This window comes from Culicoides brevitarsis, chromosome 3 (assembly GCF_036172545.1).
Source record: "Culicoides brevitarsis isolate CSIRO-B50_1 chromosome 3, AGI_CSIRO_Cbre_v1, whole genome shotgun sequence".
NCBI lineage: Eukaryota > Metazoa > Arthropoda > Insecta > Diptera > Ceratopogonidae > Culicoides > Culicoides brevitarsis.
In genome coordinates, this window is record NC_087087.1 from 34,524,024 (window position 1) to 34,541,873 (window position 17,850).

Genomic DNA, 17,850 nt, shown 5'->3' on the forward strand with positions numbered 1-17,850 from the left:
AAATTAAATTTTTTATGAAATTTTAATTTTTTTTATTTTATTTTAGAAATTAAAAAAAAATTATTTTAAAAAAAATTAATTAAAAATTAAAAAAAAAAAATAATTTTAAAATTTATTTAAAACAATTAAAAATTTAAAAAATAAAAATTAAAATTTTTTTTTTGAAAATTATCATTTTAGAATTTTTCAATAAATTTTTAAAAATTTTTGAAAAGAAAAAAAAGAGAAAATGTAAAAAAAAAAAATTTTTAAATTTTTTAAACCTAAAAATATATTTTTTAAAATTTTTTTGCATTTTTTTTTAAATGGCAAAAAATAAAAAAATTTTTTTTTTTATTTTTTGATATTCAAAAAAAGTTTTTGTATGTTTTTAATTATTTTGTAAATATTTTTTCTCGTATTGGATTTTTAGAAAAAATGGGATAAAATGTGAAAAATTTTCAAAAATTGCTCCCGCCTTATTACGATTATTATTATTTCTGCCGTTGTTGTCATTTAAATTATCTCTGATTTTTCTTGATTAATGCAAATTAAAGTTTACTTACCGCACTCCACAGCCTTAAATACGTCTGTTAATTCGAGAGAATCTAAATTGTCGCTTCGCTTCTGCAGACAATAGAATTGTTCAATTTGGATGTGACGCAAACTCTTGATGTGCTGTATCATGCCGAGAATGTGCGGAGCCTTGTAGTTGCACAGCTGACACAAAAGTGCGCGATTCGCTGCCATACCCGCATTTTTCTCATCGGTCTCCATCATCTCCGTGGGCGTCGCTTTGCCATCCAAATCACAACCGATACTCGTCACAGCGATCAAATGGTTGAAGATGATCTTCATGTTTTCGTGCCGGATGTTCTGAATGTGAATGTTTAGCTTTTGGATGGAGTTTGTGTAATAATCGCAGCAGTTGCATTTCAGTTGAACGATGTTATTGTTGTTGTTGTTATTGATGTACTTGAGTTTATATTCGTTCTTCATGCCGCCTTCCTTGATGTGGTTGATGTAGTTGAGCTTCTGGATGTGTTTGTCAGTCTTCGAGTGAAGTTGGAAATTTGCCTTGAGATTCGTTTTGTAGTTGCACAGACGACAAATGTAGTTGTTATTGATGATCATCATGATGTCACTTGCGCAGTTATTGCGAGAACGATCGTACATGATGTGATTATTGAGTTCATCCATGTTGTTTGTGTTGAAATTTGAGCACACGAGACAACTATAGAGATGCGTGGGGCGCGTATCTGTCTCAATTGGCGGTTCAAGGGTATCAGGATTGAGTCCGTGATCGGGAGTTTCGTTTGACATTGCACTTCCCGAAGGCGGAATAGGGGTCGAAGTTGGCGGAATTGGCGTTGTTTGTCCTCGAGACGATTGTTCCGCTTGCTGGGCAGCTTGTTGTTGTTGCGCCGCTAAAGCAGCAATCGCAGCTTGAGGATTTCCCCCGCCTGCGCCGGCGGCATTTTGATGCAGTAATTGAATCATGAGGGCTTGATTGTACGCGAGATCAGCAAGGGCAGCTTCGGGCATGAAATTTTGCAGATTTGGTGGTATATTTTGCGGTAAATTTGGTAGATTTGGCATCTGGCCCATATTTTGACTCTGAAGAAAACTCAGTGCTTGCAAGTGTTTGATGTTATTTTGCAGCACGGCCATATTGTGCGTGTGTTTTTCGCTTGTCATGTGAATTCGCAAGTTCCGGGCGACACTCGTCTCGTACGAACACACATCACAGCGGAAACTGGGCTTTGGTTTCGAGGATGCCGCGGCGGCGATTGCAGCAGAAGCTGCTGCTTGTTGCGCGACGACACTTTGCTGCTGCGCTTGGGCTGCGGCGACGGCTTGTTGTGCTGCGTTCGCTTGCATATTTGGTAGCATGATTTTCGGCGAGTCACGTAACTCTTGACTATTGTTCATGTTTTGCTGGTTGTTCAGCTCTTGCATGTTGTTTAAATGCTTATCACTTTGCATATGAATCGACAAGTTGCCCTTTGTCGTGGTCGAGTAATTGCAGATTTCGCAACGGTATGGCTTGTAACCGCATGTGTAGGATTCGCCGCGTGCTAATCGGGGATGTTGTTGTCCTGAGAAAGGAATTTTTCATAAGAAATTGTCGCGAAATAAAAATTTTTACAAAAAACATGCAGAGAAAAAATTACCAAAAATGATTCCAAAAAAATTCGTTTACTGAATTTTTTAAATTTTATAAATTTTTTATTAAAATTCATTAAATTATTTCATAATTTCTCTGAAATTTTCAGGAAAAAAAAAATTTCTTAATTTTTTTAATTATAAATTTTTTTCGAGTTCTTCGTATATCAAATTTCATGTTTCAAAAGTTGATAATTTCATACTTTTAAAATTTTAAGCAAAAAAAAATTTTTTCTTTTTGAAAAATTTATGTTTTTTTTTATTAATGATTTTTTTTCTAAAAAATTAAAAAAAAATAAATATTATTCTATTAAGAATTTCTTCAAAAATTTAAAATTTGCAAAATATAACTTTAATTGAACTTTGAAAAAAAATTTATTTAAAAAAAATCAAAAATTATCTCAAGAATTAAGAATTTCAAAAATTTAAAAGTTTCAGAGCAAAAAAAAATTTTTTTTGAAAATGAATATTTTTAATTTAAAAAAATTTTATAATCATCAAAAATTTTTTTTCTTAAAATTTCAGAACTTTTGAGCAAAAAAAATTTTTTCTTAATTTTTTTTAATAATAATTTTTTTAAATTTTCGTATATCAAATTTTATGTTTCAATAGTTGATAATTTTATTTAAAAAAATTTTGAGCAAAAATTTTTTTTTTTAAATTAATACTTGTAAATTTTTAAATTTGATTTTTTTTTGTTTCTTTAATTTTAAAATCATTTAAAAAAATTAGATTTAAAATTTTTGAATTTTTGAGTAAAAAAAAAATTTTTTTTGAAGCTTGAAAATTGAAAAATAAAAAAAAAAAACGTAAAAAATCCGTAATTTTCTTTTCCATATAAAATTACGAATTATTAAATTTAATAAAAAAAAAATTATTTTTTTTTTGAAAATACTTTTTTGAAAGCAAAAACAAATTCAATTTAATTAAAAAATTTATAAAAATTAAAAAAAACTCAAATGAAAATTTTTAGAATCTTTTTTGAATAAAAAAATATAAAAAATTAACTAACCTGATATGCAGTAGGCACAAGCACTTTCTCCATCGGGATGCTTTTCTCGCATGTGAATCTCGAGTGTCTCCTGATATTTGTAATGCCAATTGCATTGCGGGCATTTGAGAGTTTTGCATGAATTTCTTGTTGACATTTGAACGCCGCTATTTAATCGGGCCGAATTCAAAATCATTTCGCATCTGAAAAATTATTTAAAATTCAAATCGATTCATCAAAAATAAAAAAAAATCTTACCTTGCACATTCGACACCAATGGGCCTGCCATTGATATGTTCGGGACAGGCGCCAATTGTGAAACTCGGAGCACCTGGCGAAAGGTTTAAATGCGTTCCCGCTGGCAAAGGCGTGGAAGTCGTTGGAGAAGTGATGGAATCGCCGCAAACGCTGCTATTCGGGGACTTTGATGGCGTCAGAGGCGATCGCAGACCTGTGATGTTTAGCATTTCGCAGTTTTTGCAGTCGACACCTTGCTGCCCTTGATGTTCGGGACACTGGAGAGATCGTTGGAATTGCTGTTGTTGCTGATGCAAAAATTCGCTGAGCAGTTTGGCAGCTGCGGCGGCATTTGTACTGGCAAGAAGTTGTTGCGTAGCGGCAGAGGAGTTGTTGTTGTTGGCTACGATGGCGGTAGACGACGATGTTGATGACGACGGTGAATTTGATGATTGTTGTTGGCTGTTCATTACACTACTACTACTATTATTGTTATTATTAGCACTACTAGAATTATCAGTTCCGCTGTTGTTGTTGTTGTTGGTTTGCTTCGACGGGGACATTGACGACGACGATGACGACGAGTTTACGTGATTCGGCGATTTCAGTGAGGAGGAACTATTATTTAATAACATTGCGTTGGGATCCTGTTGATCGTTGTTTGCCGCAATGGCTTGTTTCTGGATTTGCTGCACAAAGTCGTTGATCAGCTTCTGTTGCAGCTCTTGCTGTTGCTTCATGGATGCGAGCGATGGGGATTCCGGCGTCGATTTTGCCGCTTGTTGCTGATCCAACGGCTCGAGGAACGACAATTGAGGCTTTTCGTCGTTATTTCGCTGCAAAATGGCACTCGAATATTCGCGACTTAGCAGCTGCTTTTCCGATTCCTGCAAGTTGACTTGATGCTCGGTGTTGGCGTGCAGAGTAAAGGACTTTGTGTTGCCGAAACTCAACTTGCAGATGAAACACATCAAAATTGGCTTGTGAATCTTACTGCTTGTCGTTTTTGCCGTTACGGCGCTCTTTTCCGGCGACACACTTATATTATTACCCGTTGAACTCGAATTATTTGTCAGCAAATCGACGTCGTTAACGGCTGCTTCGCGCGCTGACACAACACGAAATGAATGAATTTTTGGATTGTTTGATTGTGGTACACCTAAAAATCATTTTTCCTCAAAAACCCGAAAAATAAAAAAAAAATCTTAAAAAAAAACTCACCTATTAGATTCGATTCGGAGGCGTGAGACTCATTTTCCGAGTCAATTATGTATGCACTACCGTCTGGATTGTATACAATTTTTCCCTGAAATGTTTCGACATCGGAACACGATGCTGGTGAGGCATCATCTGAATCGTATTCCTACAAAAAAGCAAAAAAAAATGATACAATTGATTAACAAAGACACAATCTACACATCGTTGTTTAATTATAGTCATTAAAAGCTGAATGAAATCTGATGAATTTTTATCGGAGTATCACAAAAAGTGTCACAATGTAAATAAATAAAATACAAAATCCCTCATTTTTTTCTAAAGTTCTCGTGTTAAACCCTGAGAATGGCACAACAAAAAAAGTTGTTCGTGAAAATTAGTACTGTTTTAATTTAAATTGTCCTCTAACTGTACTTGATGCGCGACACACATGCCCGCACAATTAGCCATCGTCACATTTATTATTATTATTATTTAATTTTTAACAGTTTTTAACTGTGATTTTGTGAGGCAAGTTAAGTAAATCGTTAAAATTTTTTTTTTAATTTTTTAAAATTATTTATATTGAAAATTTTCTTAAGTTTTTTTTATTATTAAAAAATTAATTTTTTCAAATAAAATTATTATTTTTTTTATTAATTTTCGATAAAATTAAAAATTATCAATTTTTTTATCAAACTCTATTAAAATTTTTTTTTATTAATTTTCAATAAAAAAAATGAAAAATAACAAAATTTTATTAAATTTAAATAAAAGTAATTTTTCATAAATTAATTATTTTATAATTGATATAAAAATTAAAAAAAAAAATACAAAAATTTACTTTTTTTAAAAAATTATTAAAATTTTTATCAAATTTTTTATTTATATTCGATAAAAAAAATTTTGTAAATATTAAAATTTTTATCAAATTTCAATGAAAAATATTTTTTCTTAAATTATTTTTGATAATTATTATAAAAATAAGAAATTATATTAAATTTTCCTTTTTTTATTAAAATTATCAAATTTTTCATCAAAATCTATTAAAAAAATTTTAAAAATTTTTATAAAAATAAAAAGTAATTTTTCATATAAATTATTTTTTTAAATAAAATTTATTATTTTTTTTAAATAAATGAAGTAAAAATAAAAAATATATTTTAATTATTTTTTACTTTTTTTGAAAAAATATTAAAATTTTTATTAAAATCTGTTAAAAAGTAATTTCTTTAAAAAATTCAAATTTTACGATTTAAATAATATTTTTAAAATTTTTACAAATTGATGTAAAATGCTTGAAAAATTAAAAAACAAATAATGAAAATTTTCTTTTACAAAATTTATAAAATCTTAGATAAAAAATTAATAAATAAAAAAATTATTTTTTTAAAATTTTAATTTAAAAAAAATTCTTTAATAAAAAAAATTATAAAAAATTATTTTTTGTCATTCTAACTTTGTAAGCAAGCAACGTTCGCCTCGCAAGAAGACTCGCACAAAATAAACAAAACGAAACGACGCGATATAAAAGTCACGGCTCATAATGCGACTAATCGGTCACGATATTTACTTCACATACACTCGCACACACATTCGCGTACATCGAAGCAACAATCATATTTTCATTCCTTTTTAACAATAATGTGTATTTATTTGTTACTTTATTATTTATTAACATAAAGCGATGGAACGCAGAGAGAAAAATAATTGAAACTCATAATAATGCTCAAATCAATAATTATTGTTTCGTTTTTTTTTTCGTTCGTGTGTTCGAACCGGCGAAATTATGTTATAAATAAATTTAAAAAAGGAATGTGTGGCTTATTATTTATAAATATTATATTTATAAAAGATCTCGTACACACACATTTTTTGTTAGATTTTAATCGTTGTTGGTCACGGTGATGTTCACTGAACTATGATTGTTGCTCGTTTGTTCGACAAAACTACAAACAGATTAAAAGTTGGTTAAAAGTCGTGTAACAAGAGCTTTTTTCTTTTTCTTTCTTGCATCTTACATTAAAAAATCATAAAAACGCGTTGATATCTGATGCTTTATTAATTTTATGAGTGCTTTAAAACAAAATAAATAGTCATCGTCATCAATCAAATGATTTGAATAAAATTTTGTGTGGTTCTCCCACTCGCTGAGAAATTCTCGGAATTTTTGTGACTTATAGAAATTTGATTTTTTTTAATTATTTTTTTTTCAAATGTGATAAAAATCAGCTATAAATCTTCGTTTTCTTCTTTTCTTTCACAGGTATTCAAGAAAAAATAGTTTTTTAAGTGATTTCACTTGTCGTGCATGTATTTTTTTACACCTCAGCTATTTTTTGTGCAAAACTTTAAGAGACAGACATTATAATTAAAATCCCCCTTTTTTATTTAAATTAATTTAAATAGTTGCGAGCATTATCTTCGTCTATGTTGTGATGCGATGCACAAAGAAAGAGTAATTATGTACAATTATACAATTAGTTCACTTTTAATTTAAATTAAAATGAATCAACAGGCGGTTTTGTTGTTGTTCCTCTATTGTCTCGTTTCTGTGTGTAAAAGAGCGTTTAATGCCTTTAATTGCGAAACACGAGCAAATGGGTGTGTAGCTGAACTGAAGACTGGAAATGTTTAATTAATTAATTAAAGGTAATTATTTATTTATTTAAATCTCTGTGAAAATATTTTTTTATTATGAATTTTTTTATTTAAATTAAATTGATTGTTTGGTTTTTAGAATTTTTATATTGTTTTTGCCCTACAAAATTTGTTACTGAGAGGTAATTTTGAAAACTATACGTCTCAGAGCATATGTTTCATGGAGAAAAATGTTAGTTATGACGTGCCTGAGGTTTTTCGCGAAAAAATTTTATAATTTTTTGAAAAAAAAATAATTTTAAAAAATATAAAAAATTTTTTTTTTTAAATATTTAAAAAAAAATATTTAAAAAAAATTAAAAAAAATATTAAAAAAAAATTTTAAAAAATATTTTAAAATTTTTTAAATTTTTTAAATTTATTTATAATAAAATATTTTTTTTAATATTCTTTAAATAAGTTTTTTAAATTTTTTTAAAATAATTTTTAATTTTTTTTAAATATTTTTTTTTAAAATAATTTTTTTTAATTTTTTTAAAATATTTTTTTTTAATATTTTTTTTTTAAATTTATTAAATATTTTTTTTTATTTTTTTAAATATTTTTTTAAATATTTTTTTTTTATTTTTTTTTTTAATTTTTTAATTGAAGCGGTTATCAAAAAAAAACCGCATACAGATGTCTTTGTCCAAGCATTTATTTGTCATTCATTTGCATGCTTCAATGAATTTTTGTGCGTTTTTGTGTCATTTCGAGGTTCGTCGTTTTTTCATTCAAATCAAAAAAAAAAAAAAAAAAAAGTTTAAATCTTACCTCTGAATTTGTGTTTGCCGTGCAACTTTGCGGATCGTCTCGTTTCCGTCGACGTTTGCGCGGTGCCAATTCCTGCTGCGGCGAATCAGGCGGTATTGGGGCCATACCCGTGGCAACTGTCGTTGAGGATGCCCCCTGCGTTGTCGTCGGCGCTAATGGCGGAATTGTGGGACTTAATTGTGCCGCGCAGTCAGACAATAAATTTGTGGTTGTTTCGGTAGTTGTTGTCGTCGTTACGACTTTGCTATCGTTCGGCGAGGAGGCTGTGGGCGGCGCAGCTTGACCCGGCGACGGCGATGGCGATGTGTGTGTCGTTGGGGATGCTTGAACGACAGCTGAGCCGAGCGAAACTGCTCGGCTGTCGAAATGAATCGACTCCGTGGCGGCTATTTTGTCACTGTTGCATTCTGAAAAAAAACAAAAAAAAACGAGAAAAAAATTAATTATCAACGTTATTAATCAAACGGTAATTATTAGTGTCTGACCGTAATTACATTCATAGAAGAGAGATTCTTGTCTGAAATTCGACGTAATTTTGCATCCACGCTCAATAATTAAAGGTAATTATAATTAAATTATATCTCGAACCTTTTTTATCCTCTTCCAAATAAATAATTTTTTTTTAATTTTGCCAATTCCCGAATATTATTTATTTTTTTTTATAATTACAGCCAAAACCTGCCCATATTGCTTCTTCGGATTCCTACAATGTAGAAACGCAAATAAATAATAAACACGTTATTTGCCCATCATATGTTGTTCCTTTGTCTCAAAAAAAAATTTAACTTCCTTTTTCAATCCCTTTTTACACTTTTTTTTGTTGTTTCTCAATCATTCAAAATTAATATCTTTTAAAAAAAAACCTTGCAGCAATTTATTTCTCTTTCTTGCGTCGTTTCATTAAAAAAGTTACAGACACAAATTTTATCAAATTTCCGTAAATGTTAATGATTGATCAATTCCTAATAATAATTAAGATAATTTGCCTCACATCATATAATTATTCGTCTTTTTTAATTTTTCAGGTCCATTTTCGTGTTTCGTTAAAACTCTTGAATCAACAATTATTTTCTTGTTTTTTTCGTGTGTTGCTGGATAAATAAAACGTTTACAAGAGAAGAGAGAAGGTGATTGCACGCAATTTTCGCCCAAAATGTTCTTTTAATTGAGATTCGAGTTGAGGGTCAAATGAAGGTCAAACGGTTATCTTTCGATCATCATCATCCCATAAAGTCTATTTTCTCACAAAACCCAAAAATTATCGAAAAATTTATTCATTGTTAATTAATCTCTCAATATGAAAAGTCATGCCTTTTCAAAGATTTAAAAAAAATTAAATGAATGATATAATTGTTCGTTTTAACGATTTTAAGAGAGAAACAAGAATTTTTTGGATGATTATTATTATTATTTTATGCATGTGTCGAGGAATTCGATGGATTGAGCTCTTCAGAAGACAATAAAAAGATAATTAGATGTATTAAAAAAAATAACGCAGACAGTCAATTTTTTGTAGCAAGTCATGCTCCTTGAAATAATTGAGGAGAGGTAAGACAGACACGACTATTGTTTGTTGTAATCGTTAAATTTCATCAAAAAATATTTTTTTTATTTCAAATTAAAATTAAAACAAAATATGATGATTTGAATTTTTTCTTCATTTGACGGTAAAGTACGAGATTTGAGAAAAATGACGCTTTAATTAATGGTTTGATCAATTATTATCGATGGAAGCAGAGGCGAGCATTTTCCTTCTTTGGAGCAAAAATTTTCAAAAAAGGTAATTTTATTTATTTTTATTTTTTTTAAATATTTTTTTTATATTTTTTTTTTATTTTTTTTATATTTTTTAATATTTTTTTTAAATTTTTTTTTTAAATTTTTTTAAATTTTTTTTTAAATTTTTTTATTTTTATTTTTTTTTTTATTTTTTAATTTAAATTATTATTTTTTTTTTTATTTTAATTAATTTTGAAAATTTTTATAATTTTTTTTTAGATTTTATTAAATTTTAATTCCAATTAATTCAAACCAAGCAAAAAATAAAAAATAATTTTTAGGGCTTAAAAATCACAAAAATGTAAATCCGTCACTGCATGGAATTTATTAATATTTAAACTAACCCAAATAAAAGTCAATTAAAATTAATTATTTAATTTACATGTATATTATTATAACAAAGTCCGATCAAAGAACGTCAATGATGACTTTTAATTGATTGAATATCGTTTCAGAAAATTCTTCTGTTTTAAATAAATATAAATATATAAGAAAAAAAATGCTTATAATTATAGCACATTAAAATTTAATTGACCTCCGTAACGCGCTCTTAATTATAATTTGTTAAAATATTTATTATTATTATTTATTATAAGGTCAGATTTATTAGCAAGCCAGCGACGACACTTGCGTGACATTATTGTTATCATATCGTCAACATCATCATCATCATCACATTATTTTAATCAGTTATACAATTTATACATTTTACGAGAAGAACAAAAAAACAGCGAACAATGTAGTTGACCATATATTGACTCTGCATTGATTAAATCTGTGGTCGTCTCATTAGTTTTTGTACACAATATACACAATTTTCGTATGTTTATATGTGTGTGACAAAAGACCGCGCAAAGTTTTTAAAACAAATTGGCATAAGAATTTTAATTGATTGAATCAACAAATTTTGATAACACACTCTGGTTTGTTTATGATGCGATATTAGATGCGAAATAAGCAGAATCATGCGGTTTTTTGGTATTGGTTAGTTACTTGTTTGGTAATTAAGATGAATTAATTGACAACCAATTTTTAGGTCAATGTTTTATTTAATTTTTTTTTATTCTTTAAAAAAAATCTATATATCAAAATTTTAAATAAAATATTTAAATTAAATAAAAAAATATTTAAATATATGAAATTGATATAAAATTATAAACATATATATTTTAGTTTTATTTGAACAAAAAATATATTTTATTTAAAAATTATTATTAAATTATATATTAATAATTATTTATTTAATATATATTCATAATATAAAATTTAAAAAAATAATATTTTTATTAATTAAAAAATTAAAAATTATGATTATATATTAAATAAATAATTATTAATATATAATTTAATAATAATTTTAAATAAAATATATTTTTTTTTTAAATAAAATAAAACTTAATTAATAATATATAATTTTAAAAAAATAATTTTAAAAATATATATATTTTTAAATTTTAATTATTTAATTTAAATTTTAAATAAAAAAAAATATTTATATTAAAAAATATTAAATTAAAATGATAAAAATATATTAATAAAAAAATAATTATTATTAATGATTCAAAAATATTTTTAAACAAAATAAAATAAAATTCCCTGAATTTTTTTCATTATTATTATTATATATGATATACGCAGTAAAAAGACATGACAAGAGACGCTCCTGTAAAAATTCCATTTGTATTATTAAAAAAATAAAATTTAATAAAAAACTGTTAATATTATTAATTATAAACATGACACCAATAGTGTTTGTCATTATATACAAAAAAAATAAAAATAAAAATAAAATGAATTCATTATGGATTTATACAGAAATATTCTCTTTTTCATCATCAACAACCAGCAACGAGGGAACAAGGATAAGGTGATTATAAAATTAATATGAATGCATTTAAAAAATATTATTAACAATAGTGTCTGATACGAAAACATTAATTTTTTACCACACACTCTCTCGCGTCTCTTCGGATGGATTAAAAATATTTTTATTTGTAATAATTTTATTTCTTACACCTCTTTCTTGCTTTGCTTTTCTTTTCATTCTTTGGAGGATTTTTTTTTTGAAAAAATGTATTTTAAGTTTATAAATATTTAAGAATTTATCTGGACATTTAATCTTGAAATTTGAACCGCACATCATCATTGTGTGTGTTTGTGTAATAATATTAATTTAATAATAAATAATAATAATCAAAAGATTAAATACCTTGTAATCGTACTGAAAACACTGTCATTAATAATAATAAAAATAAATATTTTCTTGCTCGATAAAAATATATGAAATCTTTTGTTATTTTATTGTTATTATAATTTACTACTTCAATCATTATTATTTGTATTATAATATTATATTATTTGTACACCTACAAATTTATTGCACACAACTAAACCAGATAACTAGACGTAAATTGATACACCCATGAAAGCAAAAAAAAAAAAAAAGTTCACTCACTTTACGACAAAAACGACGCGTTTCGTAGACAGAAGTGAGACAAGTAGCAAGTAATTTTTTGTGAGTGATCGTAAAATCAAGCGTATCCCAAACTGATTAGACTTTTCGACGTCTCAAGCTGAACTTTACAACAAGAAGATCGTTAAACGTCAGTGAGGAATAGTTGAGTTATTACTTTTTTTCTTTGAATCATTAACAGAAAGGTGTGAGAAATCCGCTGTAAAAACTCTATTAGCTTCTGGAAACAATATAATTAACAAAGTTTATCCCTTCGGAGGTCAGTTACGGGAATAAAATGCGTTAGGCCGTTCCAATTTTTTTTTGAATTTTTTGTCCCATGCCCCATTTTAAAAGTCAAAAATGGGGAAAAATAAAAAAAAAAGTTAAAAATTTCATCAAAATTGACAGTTTTTTGATATTTTTCCATATTTTCTATATATTTCCATAATTTCTTGAAATTTTTTAAATTTTTTAAAAATATTTTTTTTTAATTTTCAAGAATTTTTGTATTAAAAAACCAAATTTAATATGAATTTTCTTCTCTAAAAATTGTTTTTAAAAAAAAATATTTTTCAAAATTTTTTGACAGAATTTTTTTTTTTTTTTGTTTAAATTTTTAAGTTGAAATTAAAACAAAAATTCATAAAAATAATATCAAAAAATTTTGAAAAATAATGTTTTTTTTTATTTTTTTAAGAGAAGAAAATTCATGTTAAATTTCGTTTTAAAATAAAAAAATCTTAAATTTTAAAATATTTTAAAAAAAATTAAATTTCTTGAAAAAATATGAAAAAAAGACCAAAAAAATCAATTTTGATAAAATTTACAAAATTTTTTATTTTTTTGCCCCATATGACATTTCGACTTATAAAATGGGGCACAATTAAAATTGGACAAAAAATTCGAAAAAAAAATTGGGAACGGCCTCAAAAACGATCAAAAAGTGAAAAAAAATAAATTAAAATTCTCGGAATGCTTATTGAGCTTTTTACGTCGTCATCACAAACACACGATCAAATCTAGAACACAATGTGTTAATTTAAAAAGTAATTAAAATACGTACGCATTCATCATCATCAACATCATTGTTCGTCGTTTTTTCGTTGACCAAACGTGTTTCCAATTAAACATGATGTGAAAAAAAGTCATCATGTGAAGCGTTAACTTTTTTTCTGTTATTCTTTAATTTTTTTAATTAAAAATTAAAAAAAAAATTAAAAGAAACTAAAAAATGAATTGTCATCCATTTGAAACCTCGAACTTTTTTTTTATTAAATTTAAAATTTAATTACATCAATTAATGTGCATTAACGTGATTTGCATGAGATTGCAGAAGTTGTCGGTCAAACAAGCAGTCAAGGTCTAAAATAAAAAAAAATCCATAAAAAAGGGACGGAAAGAGAAATCCATTCTGCACAAAAGTTCTGATACACATAAATAAATCAAAATTAATTAAATTTATTATTACTATAAGAATATATCGCATAAAATTTATGACATTTCATTTCTTTTTCCTCTTTTTTTTCAGCTTCTACGCGAGGAATGGACAAGCAACTCGGAACAACAATGCACAGACGACGACGACGAGCGATATCTTTCATCATTTCGTGCGCGCTGCTTTTTTGTGTTGTTTTCTTGTCTCGTGTTTGCTTATTATTTATAATTATTCGGTGCCTTTTTATTAACATTTTGCTTAGATTTGTCATGCGGATAAGTCAAGAAGAGATTTTTGCCGGGTCCGAAAACGTTAAAAAAATTTAATTATTATTATTTTTGTGAGTTCATCACCCACCTGATGTGTTCCCGTCTTTTGTTAAGTTTCTGTGTAGCACGACAATAATAAGCAAACGTAACAAAAGCAATAATTACACAAAACTTTTTTTTTATATATTTGAAATTAGCTTCACATTTTTAATTTGTTAAGGTAACGCATACAGAAAAAAAAGTTTAATTGAAGACGGCTTTGTATAGACACGTTTCGTTTATTCGTCAAACGTGTTTATAAGAAGTGTACAATTATATTTCCATTCTTTTGTGGTTCCCAATTTTTTTTATGGTTTGGTTGTGTGTGTAAAAAAATGTAAAAAAAAGAACAAAATCAATGAAGAAATGAGTTGAAATGTGTCTGAAAAGAGACTCTCTCAGATGGGATTTAATTGACCACCAAAAATTTCTTTTCTTTGCCACATTCGTGAACGATTTTTTAATTTGTGTTTTTTCGTATCGTGTGATGGATCATCGGGATGAAATGTGTGAAACAATATTCAAAGAATGCCACGAAAAAAAAATTTTTTTTAGAGGTAATTATTTTTTGGAATGTTTGGGCTTGGGAAAATTTTTTCTCATAATTTTTTTTAACAAATTAAATTTAAAAAAAATAAAATTTAAAATATTTAAATATTTATGTATTGAAAAAAATATTTATTAATTCAAAATTAAATTATTAAAACTCGAAAAAATTAAAAAAAAAATAATAAAAATGAAGTAAAAAAAATCAAAAAAATTAAAAATTTTTAATTTAATTTTAAAAAATTTAAACATTAAAAAAATACTTAAATAATTTAAAAATTAAATATTAAAAAATAAAAAAAAATATATTAAAAAATTTTAAGTAAAATTTTAAATATTTAATAATATTTGAAAATATTAAAAAATTACTCCCGAAGAAATTTTTCTATAAAAAAATTTTAACACTTCCGTTCCTTGTAACGTTCGTGTCTAACAATAATTTTCTGTTTGAGCGAACCAACACACTTTAACCATCATTAAAGCATAATAATTAAAAAACTTATAAAGAAATGGAATAAAGTGACCATGAAGGTGCAAATGTCTTTTTCCATGTTTCTCTTTTCCTCTATTTTTTTTTTTTTTTTTTTTGATTAATTTAAAATGTTACACTTGAACTTTTTTTCTAATATTTAAGTTCACTCGTAATTAAAGCCTCTCACAAAATAATTAGTGAGATCATCAAAACTGACTCACTCGACATTTTTTTCTCCATTTTCTGACGAATTGAATATGATGGTTAATGAATCGCTCTCTTCTCTGCCTCCATTGTATAATTAATTTTGATTTGATTATGATCTTGATTAAAATGATTAATCATCATCAGACATTTCTTGTACTATTTTTCTTTTTTTTATTGTTTGCGTTGAAATGAAAGAAAAAAAAAAAATAAGAAATAATTGTCATCATCGACCAAATCGGCTTATCAAAAGTGTCTCGTCACAAAAAAAATAAAAAAAAATGGATGCAACCTTTTAAAAATGATAAAAATAATTAAAAATGAGCAAAAATACCGATACAAAAGTGGCACGAATTAAATTATGAGATGATGATTATAACAAGCGCGAACAAATATTTCTTCCTTCTGTTCCCATTTCGTTTCGTTTGTTAATTTTGGGAACGTCATAACGCAAGAAAAAAATGCATTTTTATACATAAATTATGTGCTCGGATTTTTAATTATTATCAAAAAGTTGTTTCTCTCGTACTTTACTTTTTTTTCTCGACTCGGCATAACATAACACCGCTTCTGGTGCAGTATTTAACGCATCAAGTGAGAATTTTTAATGATGGTCACGGCGTGATATTTTCGAATTTTTTACAAAAATGACTTTTAATGCCCTTGAAAGTGACCCCGCTGCACAAAGTTTATTGATTTTAAATTGTTACCGAGTGAAGGGAGTCTCCGTTCAAAGGGAGGTCAGATCTCTATCTTAATTGTTAAATTTTCACGGTGCATTGGTTGATCGGGTCACTTGCATTTTACGGTTATTTGGGCATCTTTTCATAAAAAAAAACTAAAAAAAAAATAATTTATTAATGACATTGTTGCCGAATGCATATTTTTTGGATGTAATTGTGCTGCGTTCGCAGAAAAAAAAAATAAAAAAAAATAAGAAACAAAAGCGGAAAAGACATATCATAATTTTTGGGATTCGTGTCCCTTTTTTTCTTCGTTTTGTTTGTAATTTATATTTTCGCTTTGCTGTGTCAATGAATATTTTTCGTTTAATATATTTTTTTTGCAGAAAAAGGGAGAAACCGTGATGACAAAACAATAGAACATGAAAAAAACGGACAAACATGCTGCTGCTGCTGCCGTAGAACGAAGAAGATGCGATAAAAGAAGACAGAGCGGCTTCGCAATGAACACGTGAGAGACAATATAACATGTACCGCTGTTTTTTCTTGCTCTTTTACAATAAATGGTCATTCATTGATTTCGGGGAAATTGAGTACACGAGAAAAAAAACCGAAACAAAAGGCAAAGGGAGATAAATTTTGTATTTATTTTTATTTATTATATAATAAAATCGAAGCCGAGTTACTTAAAATTCATTCAATAAACCCTTTTTTCGTGCATTTTACGTTTTTCGAGCATTGTCTGGATTTTGCTTGACACTCGCAACGACAAAAGTCAAGAATTGTCTCTCAATTTAATTATTTATTAAACTAAAAATAACGAAAAAGGAACAAAAAAGTGTAGATCATTGTTTTTGTGAGTCCATTTATATAAACGAGAAGGATTTTGGCATCGTAACACAAGAAGCTGCTGTAATTTATTCGCATTGAAAAATACATTTTTTTGGTCGAAAGAGACGAAATTAATCACCTTTGATCTCATCATTTTTGGCGTTTTTACATTCGTTCGTTTGTCTCATTATTATTTGTATTTATTTATACGTTCATTCATCAATGAAAACGGAGGAGCAGAAAAAATGTCAAAATATTGAATGATTTCTGACTTCCTTTTGCAATTTTTCGTTTGTTAGTGCTGATTTGTATTCAAAAAAGTTGTTTTTTTTACTCACAGTTCAAGTTTAATGATTCAAGAGATTTTTATCAAAGAAGCGTCAAGTTACCTGCAATAAATAGAAGAAAAAGATAAAATTAGTAAAAATTACATTTATTTTAGAAATATCAGTAGATCAGTAGGAGATATAGAATTTTAAAGGAGTTTGTAAAGTTTTTGTTTAATCATGAACTTAACTGCATTTTAATTTTTTTCTTACTTTTTTCAAAATTATTTTTTTTATGAATTTATTTTTTTCCAAATCAATTTTAAAATTAAATTTAAAATTAAAAAAAAATTAAATTTCCAAAATTATTCAATTTTATGAATTTTTTAAAAATATTTAATTTTCATAAATTTTTAAAAAATATTTAATTTTCATGAATTTTTAAAAATATTTAATTTTCATGAATTTTTAAAAAATATTTAATTTTCATGAATTTTTAAAAAATATTTAATTTTCATGAATTTTTAAAAATATTTAATTTTCATGAATTTTTAAAAATATAAAATTTTTATGAATTTTTAAAAAATTTTTTTTTTTCATGATTTTTAAAATATTAAATTTTTTTCATATTTCAATTTTTTTTTTAAAATAATTTTTTCATATTTTTTAAAATTATTTAATAAGTTTTTTTAAGGAGTCTAAAAATATATATTTTTTTAATTTTTATTATTAAAAAATTTTTTTTCTATAATTTTATAATTTTTTTAAATATAGGCAAAAAATGCATTTTTTCTAAATTTAATTGGAAATGCATAAGAAATAAAACAAAGTAATGAAGTTTCAAATTCCATTGATCACCTTCTCATCGAAAAAGCGACGCGATATATGGC

The 17,850-nt window shown here is 26.3% G+C and overlaps 1 protein-coding gene across 1 annotated transcript in view; it reads right to left on the minus strand.

Moving 5' to 3' along the window:
- LOC134835552 (zinc finger protein 2) overlaps nt 1–17,850 on the minus strand; it is a 78,392-nt gene that overhangs the window by 20,823 nt on the left and 39,719 nt on the right. Inside the window, exons 2-6 of the mRNA XM_063850432.1 lie at nt 7,982–8,388; nt 4,595–4,736; nt 3,395–4,532; nt 3,158–3,339; nt 546–2,078 (exon numbers count right to left, since the gene is read on the minus strand). Of these exons, the coding sequence (XP_063706502.1) occupies nt 546–2,078; nt 3,158–3,339; nt 3,395–4,532; nt 4,595–4,736; nt 7,982–8,086 (3,100 nt within the window). The 5' untranslated portion in view covers nt 8,087–8,388. The remainder of the gene's footprint in view (nt 1–545; nt 2,079–3,157; nt 3,340–3,394; nt 4,533–4,594; nt 4,737–7,981; nt 8,389–17,850) is intronic.